We start from the raw sequence: 16,952 nt of genomic DNA, 5'->3' as shown, positions 1-16,952 counted from the left end.
TAGATGATACTACTTTCATATAAATGAAAGCTCACGGAAATAGAACTGAGATGCATGTTAAGGGATGAGAATTTTCCTGATTAGGTTGTCCTAGCTGTATCTTAAATCTGAATATGCTCCAAGTCTGAGTACTCTCTTGTTCTGTCATTAGTATATGGCTGAACAGTTTACTCTTCCTGTATAAATTATTTGGTGCCTGTGCAAATCTGTCTCCTCATGTCAGAAGACAAGTATGGCTTGCTGCTCTAGAGATCAGTTCCCTTAATTGTAGTGCAAAGTAAAGCCTTTTCCTTTCTTTTTAAAAGTAATTTTCCACGGGGCTTTCTTTAGTAACTTAAATGACCCTGGTTTTAGTTCATCTTGAATTGCCTTTTTTAATTTCTCTATAGAACTCATCAGATGTTCTAAGCAAGTACTAAAGATTTGATTGCTTTACTGGCTGGTTTCACAGCTGTAAAGCTCTGTTTTCTTGATATTTTGCAATATATAAAATGCTTTGGATTTACCTAGAGGTCTTGTCTCAACATATAGTCAGAATGACACTGTAAGATAGGGTTCTTCTGCATTGAAGTGTTATATATCAGACACTAAATTGGCAACTGAAAATCTTAAAGAAATACTTCTGCTGGACACTGCAGCTCAGTGTTCCTGCTTAAGTGCGTGTAATCTCCTTGTATGCTATCAATCATTTATGTAGTACTATTATGTTGCTTCCTATCATCCAAAAAATCTGCCAAGGCACTGGGAATGAAGGCCAGAGGCTTCTGTTTTTAGTTATTAAAAGGAAAGGAAAACTGAAACCTTAGGTGGTAACTACATGTATTCTTTTTTTTTAACAACAAACTAAGCCATAACTGCACGAACTTTCAGGTACCATAGAACTAGCCTGTATCTGTGTACTAGCTAGTGCTGTAAAAAACAAAGCTGGAAGGTATCAGCCTGTATTTAAGGTTTTTATCATACAGTACAGTTGTGCATCTGTACTATTGGGTGTATTATGTTTCATGAATAGCCTCCAATGTAAGAAACTCAGACTGAGATACTTGCAGACTTTTAATTATTTAACTGTGATTATCAAACTTTCATATGTCTTTTCTCTTAGCTGCTCTAACAGTTTCTTACAAGAGTAAACTGTTGTGGTGCTCTAAATGTGATTAAAAATTTGCTCCAGGTGGCTGAGGCTTCCGTAGATTTTTATGGCTTGTTTAAATACGGTGCATAAGGATTTCAGGCTAGGTGTATAGATAGCTTATGAAAAACATTGGGAAAATGCTCATACTTGTAGATAATCTTTCCTAACAAATCCCTTTAAGTGCCTGAATGATATTTTAAGATGAAATAACTATATTGATCACTTGATAGTGTGGATCTCAAGTATTCTGTGTTGTTGAAGATTCTTTATTTTCCGTGGTGGTATGTGTTTTGAGGTCTTTTTCTTTATCACATGAAAGACTTGATTTGCTTTCCAGTGAAAACTTAATTTCCTGAGCACTTAGAATTTAACAAATAGCATGAGAAACTTTTTAGTGCTTGTGTGCTATGGGCTAATGTTCACTATAAAGCTCCAACCCACATAGCAGGGAAGATTGCTGTTTCTGGAGGAACTAGATGGTGATTACAGCCAAATGACTGAGCCACATGCTACAGGCAGCCTTATCCATACCATAGTGAACAAAGATGCTCTATTACCACATTTTATTTAGTGGTCACTTTCTCAGATGATACCGTGATGCTGTATTGGTTGTCCCTGCCCTTTCTCTAGATGAGGAGTGAATGTTTTTGTCCTTTCCTTGCAATGTGGTTGGTGACTGCTTATACTCTTGGTAAATGTCAATGGGAAAAGGTAGTTCTATTTTTAAGTCCTTGTGTGTGTGGTGGTTCTGGCGGAAATACAAATTTCAAGCCATGCATATGTGCTATTAGTTCCAAATTTTGCCTTTGTGTTCTGCCCAATATCTTTAGGCAGCTAGCATTTGTGCAACTTCAAAGCCTTGTTACAGGACAAACTTGTGTACCAATTGATATATTCACAAAATTCTCTTTTGAAATGTGTTGGAAGGATTTTTTATTATTATTTTTGTCTTTAAACAAAGGATTAAAATGAGTTGTCTAACTAGCTGAAATAGAGGCATCTTGTGTAGGCACTATGGGTGTGTGCAGGGATCTCCAGAACAGATACAATACTGGATGCCGAGCATGGTCTCCTTCCATGTATGGGATCTTCCATGTTGCATGTACATCACAAGCTGGGCCATCTTCCATATCCTGCTGGGAGCTCTTCAGGTCTCAAAGACGGCAATAGCTCGAAGATCAATTCTTATAGTTGCTTTTGACCTGTACAAGGCAGGGAATGGAGCTATCGCTCTACAGAACTGTAGCTGGTACTTTGCTTAAAGCGTAAAATTAGGACTTGAAATGGGTAGGTTAGTTTGTGCCTGCCTGCCCCTTCTTTATTTTTTAATTAGAGGTGGTAAGGATGCTGAGAAGCAGGAACATGACTTTACCTTTGCATCTGTTGTCACTTTACCAGCTGAAATATGTGTATAGACCTTCAAGGGCTAAGCTTGCTTCAACTTCTCTTTCATTTTGGCTAACTTGTTGCTTCTGTAAATGCTGGTTTTGCAATCTGTTTTTCAGTTACGGCCACTCAAAATGCAGCGTGCCTGTTTTAACATGGGAAGAATTGCACTCTTTTCATCTGCTTCCATTAACTGCCTCCTAAATAGCTTGATGCAGATAAGCGTATGACCTGTGGTTAATTTTGTCTGCCTTCCAATCTCAAGGGAAAACGTGTTCTTGGGTAAAAACACTTTTACACAGCTTGAAGCCTGGAACTTTTCAAGTACAAAATCTCTAGCATCTGGGATATACTTTGTATGGCAGGAAGCACTTGCTTTGAGAAAATCTTGATGTGCTGCTGTTAGTAAATTGCTAGTAGTTATTTTCCTAATTCAGGAGTGTGTGAGATATGACAGTCTGACTTCTGACTGTTTTGCAAGGTTGGTGTCGCACCAAAACCTGAAAGCACAACAGGACCTAATGATTTGTTGGTTACAGTTCTCACTGCTTTCATGTGACTGAGGAGGAGAAATCTAAAGCCTTCTGTTAAGAACAATAGAGAATGTCACTTTTAAATGCAGTGCTGTTTCTGTGTGATAACTGGAGATAGGGCTCCAACCTAGGAAAAGTTATCCAAGAAAAGCTTTTGTTACTGCTTAAGTGAGATTTGTGCTGAGCCTTCTACCAGTGTTTGCAAACGGGGCTTCCTTTTTGTGGACAGCATTCTGAGCCGATAAGTCAGCTCTTATGTTGTAAAACTTCCAGGATACTAATAATGCTTGCAGCATGTGTCAGATTTTGGTTTAAGTGAATGACAGCTGAGTTTTGTGGTTTTTTGTATGCCATGGGATGCTAGAGTACTGAGTTGAAAGCTACTGCAATCTATGTTCAGCTATTTAAAGAACAAAATACTTGCACTGGCTGTACTTAAACAAAAAGTGCAATAACATGAGCATCTTTATAACTTTTTTATCTCTAAAGGTGCTATTGATTACTTGCACTGTTGACCATGAGTTTGGTAAAAGTCCATTTAAAAAACTCATCCTATGTGATTTAATCAGTTGGCACATCCAAGATGATATTTCTTTATTGACAGTCTATCTACTAAACAAATGCAATACTTCAGACAATTTATGTAATTGCACATGTCATTAAAAATCAAAACTATGTTGATATATGGTGCTAATAATCTCTTAGTTATCCAGAGCTGGTTATCTTTTCCTACCTTTTAACACTGAGCAGAGTTGTGATGCACCTTTTCAATAAAGCACAATTTCTCACTTTAGCCTGTTTCAAGTGCTATTTATTTAAATATATTCCTTTAATTTTTCTGCTCTACAAAAACTGAAAAATAGGAGTGTATATGGGTTTTAACTTGAACTAGACCTCCAAGATCTAATTTTTATGTGCTTAAAAAGGACAATAACCTTTAGAAATTCGGTATAAAATGTAAGCATGATATTGGGTAGGATGAAGGTGTAAGAAAACCACCCTGAGGTGGTAGTGGTTGTGGGGGGGAGGGAGGCTACATGGATATTTCTCTGGTTTCATCATCATTGAAGTCAGAGAAGAGAGGATATGAAGTAGACAAAATCATAATAGAGAATGCTATTACTCAGTAGTTCCTTTTTTTGCTTTATAGACTATGCTGAGTAACCATGTCTCAAGAGCAGAAGTGAAACTTTGCTTAAACGGCAAAGCAAACTATAGTGGGGACGGTGACTAATACTTTTTTTTAAAAAAAAAGAAAATATTGGTAGTATGATAATTTATTTTTTCTAAGATATCCCTTAATTTTTAGTTAAGCTGAACAGATGCTTTGTTTGAGATCTAATTGTGAATATTCTTTCCAGAACTGATCTTCTAGATCAAGAACTTGTGAAAGTGCCTTAAACTAAGGTTGCTCAGATAGAACAGAAGTCACTAAACGTCTGTTTTAAAGCTTCACAAGCACCCTACAGAGGAGAAACTGTTTTGTGTGTTCTGATGTAGAAAACTTATTTTTTCAGTCATTGTTTGGTTTGCTGCATGCAATGAAGGGCACTGCATGTCCTGGACTCTTAAGAGGCATCTTCTTGGTCATGTTAAATTATGAACATTCTCAAGGCAGCAGTATTAGTGGTAGTAAGTACATCTTCAGGAACACGTGAAACCTTTAGTTCTTGTTAAATGCCCCTGACTTTTCAGCTCAGCAGTTCCAAAAATGCCTTTGGAAGACCCAAAGGTGAAGCCATCTGTAGTGCAGTCAAGCCACAGCAAAAACAAACTGTGCAATTTAATGCATCCTTCAGGGAAAACTGGTTATCTTTCATTTACCAAAAAGTGCAATATTAACAGAAATGGTTGCATGTATAAATGCCCTACAAAAAGTATTTGTGAGCATGTGATATATCCTTTGACTAATGAACAAATGAGTGTAAATTTTCCTTGCACCTTTTTTTGAGTTAGGTACATGCTTTTAATTATATTACTCTTATTTGGAGAACATTCAAGTGTTTAGAATGTATTTGTGGCAGTATTTTTATGAATAAAGTGCCTATGGAAATACACATCTAAAAGTTGCCTAGAAACTGAACTAAGCTTACAGAAACAGCTTGCAGCTGAATGGCAGGAAACTCAAATTATGTGTAACTAGTCAACAGTGTAAGCACTGATAAGATTCAAAGGCTCAAATGAAGTTTGATTACAAAATATTGTTTTTAAGTTCATTTTGTTGATTTAGAAACTCTCATCTTCAAAGAAAGTTAATTTGACTTTTTCCTTTTCCTTTAATGAAACTTGGTTCTGGTGCTGGTTTTTTGTTTGCTTGTTTCATGGATTTTTTTTTTCCAGTTCAGAATAGAGTTGGCAAATTCTTACCCAAAATACAGGGCAAAACAGATTGAGGAGTAGACTTTATTTAAACTGCTAAGTAAATAGAAGGTCACTTTTGTTACACCAACATCAGGAACTAGGGAGGAAACATTTGAGTATTGTTGTACTGAAGCTTGTATGTATAGTTATTAGTGACAGAGAATATCACATGCTATTCAAGTTGTCTTTTACTGTATTTTTATGCCTTAAAAGGAGGCTTTGGTGTCTTAGGAGGAAAAGAAATTGTCACATCAATTTCTATTAAGTAGAATCATCCATTGAATCACATTTCATGTGAAAAATGGTCTCATTTTGATAAAAATAATGAATTTGTCCTGCACAACCTAGAATTACCCATATGCCACTGAAATTGATCTTTCAGCTGCATATGGAGGGAAGGAGAAAGCATCTTGTTATTTCTCAAATATGCTGTAAAGGGGAGACTAAATTACTTTTGTGTGAAGAAAATAGGTAAGAATTGTATTTTTTCCAGATGGAAAAAAAAGCTTCTTTTCAGACCTCAGAACTCAAAACTAAGCTCCAGATTAAATATTTTTAGCTAGATTTTTCACATTGTCTCTTGCTGTGATTGTCTAATAGTTATTCCAAGTTATAGTTGCATATTTTTGTGATCACTATGGCTAAGCCACTGGCATTTCAGCCCAAAGCTGCATTCTGTTCTTCAAGGTCACTTGCATTTATGAAACTTTTTCTACTTAATCTGAGGGGTAAAAAAAAAATGTTAACCATTTAAGCTGTATCTATGTCTAAAATTCATGTAACTTCTCTAACTGCAATAAAACCTTTTTATATAGTTCAGCCATTCTTTCAGAGCTACTTGTCATTTTATACTTATTATTAAACTATTACATTTTTGTAATGGGGTAAGTACCCTTTGGTCTCTGCTGCTCTTTCTTGGAATCCTTTTTTAGCTGTCTACTGGTCTGGTGGCCTGTGGTGCTTTTTTCTTAAGGGAAGAAATACTGGGAGCACTTAAAGTCACTGCTGCAAACAGGTTTTTACACATCTAAGTACCTTTCTGGAGAATAAATTGTAACAGTGCTTATAAATTTGCTTGTAAAATTCTTGTAGGTTTAGTCCTAGAGCTGTCCTGGGTTGGACAAGAGCAGTGGATGAGCCTAGACCTCGAGCAGCCCTTCAGGAGAGGCATGGGTGATAGTGGAACTTGGTGGTGTGTAGTTGGTGGTGTGCTGGGGTTGTGGGTGTGTGTGGTGTTTTTTTTTTTTGTTTTTGTTTTTTTTTTTCTTTTTTTCCCTTAAAGGATCTCTGAGCCTCCCTGCGTGGTAATGGGAAAGGATGATGGATTCTCTGAGCTTTTAGAAGCCCAGTGAAAATAAATGTTTGCAGAGGTGGAAGGGAAGGCTGTAAGGGTGAAGGGCAGGCGGTCACGCCAGCGTGCAGCGCTTTGGACCCGCCCTCGGCCTTGGCACGGCTCCCCCCGCAGGGCAGGAGGCGGAGGGCGCCGCTCGCCGCCCCGCCGCGCCGTTAAAGCGGCGCAGCCGCCCCTCATCCCGGCGTTGCCTCCCCTCTGCGGCAGCCCCAGCGCCGCCAGGCCGCAGCCGGCCCCGCCATCTTGCGGCGCCGCGAGGCGGAGCGGGCAGGGAGGAGGGGGAGAGGGAGAGGGAGGGCGGCCGCCTGCGAGGATGGCGGCGGAGGGCGCCTGGCCTTGGCTGCTGCGCGGCCCTAGCGCCACGGAGCTGCTGCTGCTCGTCCTGTGCTGGCTGGGCTGCTTCTGGCTGCTGCGGCGGCGCCGAGCGCCTGCGGGGCTGCCGCCGGGCCCGGCGCCCTGGCCGCTCGTGGGCAATTTCGCCTTCGCGCTGCTGCCGCGGCCGCTGCTGCGGCGCTGGGTGCCCGAGGTGTGGGGCGGCCGCAGGGGTAAGGGCAAGGGTTGCCCCGTCTTGTCGCCCCACGTCTTCCTCACGGGCCTGCGCGACACCTACGGCGGCGTCTTCCGCCTCTTCGTGGGCAGCCGCCCCCTCATCGTGCTCAACACGTTCGAGGCGGTGCGCGAGGCGCTCGTGCTCAAGGCGGACGTGTTCAGCGACCGGCCCTCCGTGCCCATCGTCGTCATGATCACCCGCAAGAAGGGTAAGGAGCCCTGCGCGCCGCGACCGTTACGCGCCCTTAGCGGTCCCTTAACGGTCCGTTACTGCAGCGGCGGGCGGAGGAACTTAAGCGGGGGAGGGTTGAAAACCCAGATGGTCCCTGTTAAAAGGCAGTCGGTACCGCGGCTGTAACAGGGCTAAACGGGCAGGTTTTAGGTGCGGATCTTGTGGCCGTTGTTGCAGTGTCTGAATCGTCTTAGCCATGACCGGGGGAAGAAAAGGCGAAGAGCAGTCGAGTGTTATTAGATCGGTGTAAACCGTGTGGTAACAATGACACAGGGGTTATCCGGCGCTATCAACAAGTAGGTTTTTTTTACAGAGAATTTGTATAAATACTGAGATAAAATCCCTGATAAGCAGTGAGCAGCTTCTGTGAGCAGGTGCTGCGGGGAGGCTGGAGCCTCTAAGCAGCTCTGCAGGAACCAGACTGATGCTGCCACCTCTGCTGCGACCCAAACTGGGCAAGAAACTGCGCTCTGGTGTGAAGATAAGAAACCTTTGTCGTAGCTGCCTGCCGGTCACCACTTCTGAAGTACGGAGCTCCGGGGGACTCAGCAGGGCTGCAGCTGCAATAATAAAATCTAGTTGCAGTGGGCAGACCCCAAGCCAAGGTCCCATAAAGGGGTCGGTGGCAGACTTCAGCTAGTATTAATTTACCAGCGGGGTTGGAATTTTGTTTTAAAATACATTTACTATCATAGCTTGTGAAAATCCTGAGTTGGCTTGTTAGCATTTTCCAGAACAATGAAGGACTTATCTCAGCTGTCTGTGGCTGTATTGTGAATAAGGTGCAAATAATATGTTCTGCATGGAGGAGGGCAAAAAGAAGTATCAGAAACAGCAGGCACTACTGTGTGGTGAAGGGGGATGGATATCGTAACTGGATAGGAGATGCAGTAAGAAGCTAAAGGAGATCGTGGACATGAGTTCTTAACCCAAGACTTTTGTGCAAGTGTGCTGGATCTTCAGCTTGTATGGGGAAGTAGAAATATGGACCTTTTTTTCTTTTAGGAAAATGTTTTTTTTCTAAAGCAGTAAGGGGTAACGAGGATTCAGGCTGAAGGGTGAACAGAACCTGAGTGGTTCATCAGCCTTTATGGTCCTACCCTGCGCAGATCTAGACATCAACATCTGCCATGATTTTTGCGCTTTTCAGTGTCCTCAATATTGCAGCAACACTAAAAGAAGCAGTGAGAAATTAAGTGCGTGTGTGGGAAGGTAGCCAAGCAAGAAACTTGCTGTTTTAACAATATTTTTTTTTTCCTAAAAATGAGTTGTTTCGCTTCTATACCACAGGGACTCTTGTTTGTCTGCGTGTGTCTGTGTGTTTGCTTATTTATTTTTAACTGGTTGTACTGGAAGGTTTTAATAGTCAATTCAAAAAGATTAGTGGTCTGAAATGAGCAGGAACTGGTAATCGTGGGTTGATGTTACTTTGGAATTAAGCATATTATAAAAAGGAAATTGAAAAATGCTATCTGTGCTGGGTACATCTGACTTTGCTTCATGTGAGGATTTTCTGTGAAAACAGTCAAATACTATTCCATCTTCATTGCCTGGTAATGACCTGCTTGGTTTAGTTTCCCTCTTATCTCTGTCATTCTAACTTCATGCTTCTCTCTCTCTCTCTCTCTTTTTTTTTTTTTTTTAAATCCCCTTCTTTCCATATGCCCTTAGCTGTGGGGTTTCAGAGCTTTGGAAGATACAGGGCCGTGGAGAGCTCTGTGCCAGGCTGGGATGGTAATCATCGCAAGTGGTGGGAGTGGATTTTAGTTATATAGTAATATCTCTGATGTGTTTGTTAATCTAACAAGGTGTCCTTGTTTGTAAAGGAACAACGTTTATATTTGAAGCTAAGGCATTGCATTCAAATTATACATTGTGATGACACATTCATGCAGAACATGTGCCTTGAGGCTTGAGAGTTATGGAGATGCAAATGAAGTATGTCATTAACAAGTCACTCTGAATCTGCCTTCGCCTTTGCAATTTGTTTGCAACATACCTGCCTGTCTTGTACTTTAGTTATAGTTAAAGAAACATGTTACTAGTAATAAACTACACGCAACAAACAGATTTGAGAAATCTTGTAGCATGAAGAAAAGAAATGAAAAAAACAAATTGTGTTTAATATCTTGCTGTTCTGTCCTGCTCATGGAATTTGTCTCAAGACTTTGAAAAGAAGATTTCCTGCAGAATTGTTACCATTTGTAATAAAGCCTCTGCAGTGCCTTTTTTTCTTCCATCTATTAGTGTCTTGTAAAGACTAATAAAGACATTGATATAGTTATTATGTACATTTATTGTTTGGGAAAATGAGGGAGAGGGATTTTCCAAGGCTGCAAAAGTTGTGGAGAGCTGCTTTCTTTCCCTAGCTCCTAGTCCTGTGCTTGGACAGATTTGCCATATACCATTTCCCTCTGCCCGGCCTTAGGGTTGCAAGGCGTGTTTAACTATGCCCTCTTTAAAACAGAGAGGCTTGGTTTCAGGCTCTCCCTTTCTCTCCTAGGTGTTATTTTTGCACCTTATGGCCCTGTCTGGAAGGAACAGAGGAAATTCTCTCTTTCAACGCTTCGCTATTTTGGAGTAGGAAGACATAGTTTAGAACCGAAAATCATCGATGAACTGAAGTTCATAAAAGAAGAAATACTAAAGCATGGCAAGGATCCATTTAATCCTTTTCCGATTATTCGCAACGGAGTGTCCAATGTTATCTGTTCCATGACTTTTGGAAAGCGCTTTGACTATGAAGACACTGAGTTCAAGACCATGCTGAAGAACATGGCGCGGGCCCTGGAGCTAAGTGTCAACAGCTCTGTGATGCTGGTCAATGTCTGCCCTTGGCTGTACTACCTTCCCTTTGGGCCTTTCAGGGAACTTAGGCAAACAGAATTAGATATTACTGCTTTTCTCAAGAAAATAATTGCACAGCACAGGGATACACTGGATGTAGCAAATCCCAGGGACTTCATTGATATGTATTTCCTCCATGCAGAAGAGGAGAAGAATAAGGAGAGCAGTTTTAATGAGGAATACCTGTTTTTTATCATTGGTGACCTCTTCATTGCAGGCACAGACACTACTTCCAATACACTGTTGTGGTGCCTACTCTATATGTCTCTCTACCCAGAAGTACAAGGTAAGACTATTCTATTCTACCTATTCTAGGTGTTTTATTTCAGTCTGTAAAGCTCCTAGTGATTTTCAGGCATGCTTTAGCAGGAAGGCATGGAAGCAATCAGGTAGACAGGAACAATGTAGAAGTTGTTTAAGTTCATGGCTGTATGTACATATAACCTAAAAGGCTGGTATGTAATAAGACATGATCTATAGTCCTCCTCTGCTATTATGATCGTTAGATTACCTCTGCATATTAACAATCTAAATTGACCAATCCCTACATTTTTTTTTCCAGTTTGGGACAACTTCCATCCTTAAATTACTGAAAAGTAATTTAAGGGGAGCTTGGCATGTTTTAAAAGCTTTGGCGGTTGTCACCTCTCAGGTCTGTTGTTGCTTCTAATCACTATTTGACAAATGCTTTATGAATTTAGGAGTGATATAAGGTATATAAGGCATATAAAATATATAAGTTCTGGTGGTAAGGTCTGCTTTTAGGCTTCCCTGGGCACGTGCTTGATGTAGTTGCAAGGCCCCTTTCTCTCAGTCCGAAAACATTACAGCAGTTGGTTAGGCTGATGATGACTTGGAGAAAAGAAAAATGTTGTGTCCGTGTTAAAGAAGGGTGAGTAATTATTTTTATCCTCTATTTGGTGCTTGAAGCTGTGCCTGGAGCACTGTGGCCAGTTCTGGACCCCAAGTACAGAAAGGACATTGCCATACTGGAGCAGGTCTGCTGGAGCTAGAACTCAACAGAGTTCTAGAAAATGCCTTGTAGAGAGTTGTGGTAGACATTGAAATAATAAAATAGTACTTGAAAGAGTTATTTTCAGGATTTAAGATAAGTTTTCATCTTCAAACACTTATTTCTTTATTTTTTACTCAGTGTTATTAAAGTGTATGTGGTTGCTATGATATCATTTTCTTCAGTAGGCCTTGAAAATTGTATTTGAAGCAAACTTAGATAGTTGAATTTAATGAAAATAAAGCAACTGATTTAGGAACAGCTTCCCGCCTGAAGTCACACACAACAACTGATTCTAACAAAAAAGAGTAAACCTCAAGGTAGGTTTTGGGGTATTGTAGCTGCTTTGCAAATTAGCAAATAGATACTGTTTACAGCATCTATCTATCTGGAATGATCTCTTTAAAAAGGTCAAGATCATAGTTAACTGTACAAAGTCAACGCAAATGGTTGAGCAAAGATTGCAAAATAGGGCATTAGTTCAGTATGTAGGAGATAGAGTTCACTGAGGATAAATCTGTAGAAGTATTTTATTGTATGGGCTTATTCTTTTTAATGGTGCTGTATTATCACTGCTAATGTGACAATTGGGCAGTTACATGTAGTAGATATGTTCTAAACTGTCCAAGTGAGATTTATAAAGGTTTTTTCTTCTTTTTAACTGCCTTTCCTGCTGTCTGCTACTATACCTGGTCCTGTTATTTTTCCCTTTTCTGCTGATTTCTAACACTTCTAATCTCTCCAGTTGCCCTTTCCAGAGTACTCCCTGAGTATGTGCATTGCTTAGTTATGTAATGGAATCCTCTTATTTTCAGTATCCCATTCCTTATGTGTTGGGATTGCTTGGGTGCTTGGGAAACCGATATGGCCCCCTTTTTAATAGTGATATGTTTCTCTTATCCCATTTATGGAAGTGCATAACTTTACTGCTAGTGAGTGTTGCAGACAGACACTTCATGGAAAGGCACATGGTGGGTTATGAGAAGGGAAAAAAGCAGCAGCAGCAAACAGGACTTGTTTGGCTGCGGAATCCAGTTTCGCTTCCTACATGAAAGGGGGGAAGTGGGATGTGCGCATAAGCAGATATGGGAAATCATTGTGGTGGCCTTGAGTTCTGAAGATCTGTGGAAAGTAGGTAAGGTTTCTTTTTTATGTATGTGTGTGTGTATTTGGTGGAGCAGTTCAAATAACAAGGAGTCTTGGAGGCTCGGTTTTTGCAGATGGTAGTATAGTTAGTAGCAATTTGGGGATTTTTCTGTAGGATTCCACATATTTCTGCAAAGTCCTATGAACTGTTGTTTGGCATAAGACTTGTGTGATACTTGGCACGAAACATCCAGTGTAATTATTATTACTTTTTATGAATGCAGAAAACTTTCCTCATTTAAACCCCTGTGGACATGCATACCTGAATGCAGGGCTATGATCTGTCAGTGACGAAAGTAGCAGAAAAAAACAATCTGGTACCAGAGCGCTGTTAGCAAATATTTTTTTGCTATGCAGTCCTTATATGAGAGCTTGTTTCCCTAGCATGCTTTATAGAGGGCAGCAAGTGTTTGTAGAGCACAAGCCATATGCTGTTTTTGAGTGCTTTCTATCTCTTTGAAAACAGAGATAGTTTTTGCATTAAGCTTTTACTTAATCTCGAATCAGTGCTAGGGAGAGAGGAGAGCAAAAGCTCCAAAGTGCAAGTAGCCTGGATTCCAGTGAACAGGACAGCCCCAAAATACTCAGGGTATCAAGAGTAAAAAATGACATTATTTTTGTTTAACACTTAATATTTATATATTTCCCTCTTTAAACATAGTCTCTTGTGTATGCAACCAAAATACAAGTTAAGTGTAATAAAACTTAATATTGTCTCATAAAGGAGTGAAGCAAATCTTGCATCTCAAACTTGTATAAGTTTCTGACCTGAGCCTTTAGTGATGTGAAATAATTTGACACTTTCCTTAGAGACCTAATTTCCATTCTCATTCATCCATCTCCTGTCTTTAATTTGAAGAAGGTCTCTCTGGGAGAAGGAGTGTTTTCTGATGCCTTTTTGAGTACTAAAGTAGTAGTTGAATGTGGTTCAGTGAACTGAAAGTAGGAAATAGTATGGCTTTAACGTATGCAGTACTAGATTGGGATTCTGCTCCAGAATGAAATAACTGCATTAAAAGTTTTCCCATGTCTTCACTATCTTTTTCAATTTTTAGAAAGGGGTCTTTCTAGAGATGGGAAACGAGAGCAGGCAAGCAGTGTGTGTGGCCTGTGGTGGTGGTCCTTGTTCTTTTCATGCAGACCAGGAATGGTATTTTCACCATTCCAGTTACTGCAGAGTTACAATATAAGCTGAGGTTATTGTTACATTTGGAACTGGAATAGAGCTTTTCCTGTATTTTTCCTGTATAGAAAAAGTATCTGACGATGAAGTTGTTTCACTCTGTAGGCGCTTGTCAGGCTGTGCTTGGTTGCTTTGTTCTTAACTCTGTCTGTTCTTAAGGCTTCTCTTGGCATAGTTATTTCATTTAGGGTCTTGCAGTCATCTCTGACAAACTTATGCAAAAAATGATGCATAGACAAGTGAAACTGAAATAATGCCGTCTTACTCTGCGTCTTTTTCTTCTCTATCCCTTTCATTAGAGAAGGTTCATGCAGAAATTGAAGCAGTTCTAGGATGTGACAAAGTTCCCTCTCTCACCCACAAGGCTCAAATGCCCTTCACCGAGGCAACCATTATGGAAGTGCAAAGGATGACTGCAGTTGTTCCCCTTTCTATCCCTCGAATGGCCTCAGAAACCGCTGGTAAGCATTTCTAGAGACTCATTAATACAGTGTTTCTTATGTGGATGAAAGTCTGAAGGGACATCTAGTGAGGATGTAAAAAGACCTCATTTATATCTTGTAACATGTAACCCTAACATGTAAAATGTCATTCACTGAGATTAGGTGGGCTTGAGACTCATGTAGCTAAGGAATGTGCAGTGTGGTTTATAGTAAGACAGTGGGATGCAACTGAGACTAGTCGCTTCAATATCCTTTAGAGATTACTTATCCCTCTTCCTTACCCTCTGTCTTCATTTTGATAGGGCACTGTGACAACACAGGAATAGGAGAAAAAATAATCAAATGGCTTCCATTTAGCTGAGGGCATTTTTGGTTGTGGTGCTGCTGTGATATTGGCATTTCGAATGAGGCCTTGGAGCAGAGCAATGAGACTGCAGCTTCCCTGCTTCCTTTTGCCTGCAGGGAGCTCTTGGCAAAACATGGTGTCTTTCTAGCTGCTCTGACCTCCCACATGCTGCCCCAGTGGGTCTATAATTCAGGTGGCAGCAGTGCTACTTAAACTCCTGCTGTGTTTGCCGTCCACAGCTATGTATCCCTGTCCTTATCATGAAGTATTCTAGTCCTCCTTCAAGTATAAAGGTATCCTCTGTTTGCTCCCAACAAGTTCTGTTTTTGTGCTTTGGTTTAAAGTGCTGCAAGGATATGTTATTCCTAAGGGCAGTGTGATTGTGCCCAACTTGTGGTCAGTACACAGAGATCCTAATATTTGGGAGAAACCAGATGACTTCCAACCAACAAGATTTCTGGATGAAAATGGCCAGCTAATTAAGAAAGAGACCTTCGTTCCTTTTGGAATGGGTAAGATACTTGGTTGCATTCAGTAGATGGTGTTTTGGGGGAGGGCAGGCAGGTATTTTTTGAAGTGTAGAGCCTCGAAGGCATGAAATTTAAAAGGGACTCATAGGAGTAACTATAGAACGTCTTTTATTATTGTGATTTGTTACTTGCAAAACAAAGTAGTTGGATTTTTGAAAGTTTCAGTTGCCTGGCAGAGATGAGAAATCATTAACAGTAATTTGATAATACAGGGTAAATGCAGTTCGCATCAAGCAGTAAAACTGAGCAAGACTCAGACTCAAATACTGGAGACAAAAGCTTTAGAAGTTTGTAACTTATTGCTTGAGGCCTTCTCAGATTGGAAGATCTACAGGGATTGTGTGCATAGCAACAAATAGATCAAGAGTTATTATAAAACTGGTAATATGTCTCTTTCTAACTGTTCTTTAGGTAAACGTGTGTGCATGGGAGAGCAGTTGGCAAAAATGGAGCTGTTCTTAATTTTTGCGAGTCTCATGCAAAGTTTTACATTTTTGTACCCTGAAAATGCTACAAAACCATCCATGGAGGGAAGGTTTGGTCTAACCTTAGCTCCGTGTCCATTCAAACTAATAGCTTTGAAGAGATGATAATAACATCAAAAAAGACTAAATGAAGAAATATTGCACTTTATTTCAGCTTTATTTTGTTTCCAACTTACTGTGCTACTTCCCTTTCAGAAAAACACCGACTGCACAGACTTTCATAATTAGTGGCAATGTTCCTTCCTGCTTCTGGAAGGGGATGATTTTATTGTGTCAGCTATTGCATTCCACAGATGAACTGACAACGCTGTAGTTTGCAATCTGATATTGAAATTTGTTTGCACTCAGGTTCTGCCCTCATGGGCAACTGCTGGTTGTCCTGGTTGACTTTGAGAACTGGAGTCGCATTTCAAATACAGCAGCACAGGCACTACCGATGTATCTTGTAAAGATTTAAGCATGGAAATGAGCAATCTGACAAACTTGAGGCTTGGCTCTTTCTTCTGTCTTGCATATGGCGAGAAAAAAAAAGTTCTGTAGTTGGTATAATATATTACTGTCTTTTTTATACTGTTTAGCAGTATTAACTAATCATGGGGGAAGCCTTTCTGAAGGGAACACTTGCTCTGCATAAGCTCACCATTTATTTGAAGATCTCTCAAATGTTTAATCTTCTGGGGGTCAGGCAACAATTAACCTTTAAGTAATTGTTTTAATCATCTTTAAATCCCTATACACCTCTTTGATTTAGCAGAACTTCATAGGAAGTAAATCCACATATCATCTTTAAAGGGAGTTGTATTTCAGCCTTTTTTCCCATTGGGCTCTAGACAATGCTAGCGGTGTCTAGCTCCTGAGGTTAAAAGTACAAGATTGTAATGTGAAAATGACTGCAGAATGAATTTGGGTAGTCTGTAGCAGAAACCAAACCTTAAATCTAGAAGAAAATTCAACTCTTGAAATTGAAATTACCTCTTTTTGTAACTTTTTCACTTGAAGCCTTAAAAAAAAGGTTGTGCTGCAAAGACTGCAAAACAGTTGCTTTGGGTATAAAGTTTTCTCTTTGTTATTTTGAATATCACTGTGGCTAAATTTCGGAATGATGCATTTGGTTGCTAAGGTACCGTATGGTTTGTGTAAGAACCTGCAGTGCTTATGTAAGCTCACCTTCTACCTTCATAGGCTAATATGTGCTTCAATACCTATGCGAATTTTTTTGAAGACTTCATAGCATAATAAAAAGTTAATACCAAATCTAATTATACTAACACTAGGCTTTGATAAAAGCCTGACAGCCTGGAATAAGCATTTATTCCTTAATATTTTACAAGGAACAAGTAGGTTCTATACAGTTTAATTTTTTTTTGCCTGAACCTCCTTAAAATGGTAATGCGTAATTGCAAAGCTAAAATTACA

General features: G+C 40.0%; 1 protein-coding gene across 1 annotated transcript; it reads left to right on the top strand.

Moving 5' to 3' along the window:
- Nucleotides 1–7,076: 7,076 nt before the first annotated feature.
- On the top strand, nt 7,077–15,789 carry CYP2U1 (cytochrome P450 family 2 subfamily U member 1). Its single transcript, XM_010226103.2, has 5 exons — nt 7,077–7,521; nt 10,048–10,677; nt 14,032–14,193; nt 14,866–15,033; nt 15,463–15,789. Exons 1-5 carry the CDS (start codon nt 7,077–7,079, stop codon nt 15,639–15,641), a joined length of 1,584 nt encoding a protein of 527 aa, XP_010224405.2. The 3' UTR covers nt 15,642–15,789.
- The last annotated feature ends 1,163 nt before the right edge of the window (nt 15,790–16,952 follow it).

Source organism: Tinamus guttatus, unplaced genomic scaffold (assembly GCF_059628265.1).
Source record: "Tinamus guttatus ecotype Peru unplaced genomic scaffold, ASM5962826v1 Tinamus_guttatus_pri_ptg000202l, whole genome shotgun sequence".
NCBI lineage: Eukaryota > Metazoa > Chordata > Aves > Tinamiformes > Tinamidae > Tinamus > Tinamus guttatus.
Note: the sequence above shows the minus strand (reverse complement) of the source record. Positions and strands in the feature narration are given on the sequence as shown.

What these genes read in the sequence shown, in the direction of transcription:
- CYP2U1 (XM_010226103.2), top strand. Translation starts at nt 7,077, where the DNA reads ATGGCGGCGGAGGGCGCCTGGCCTTGGCTGCTGCGCGGCCCTAGCGCC. An exon ending in CATGATCACCCGCAAGAAGG is followed by an intron (nt 7,522 to 10,047) that starts GTAAGGAGCCCT and finishes TTTCTCTCCTAG; the next exon opens with GTGTTATTTTTGCACCTTAT. An exon ending in CTTCGTTCCTTTTGGAATGG is followed by an intron (nt 15,034 to 15,462) that starts GTAAGATACTTG and finishes ACTGTTCTTTAG; the next exon opens with GTAAACGTGTGTGCATGGGA.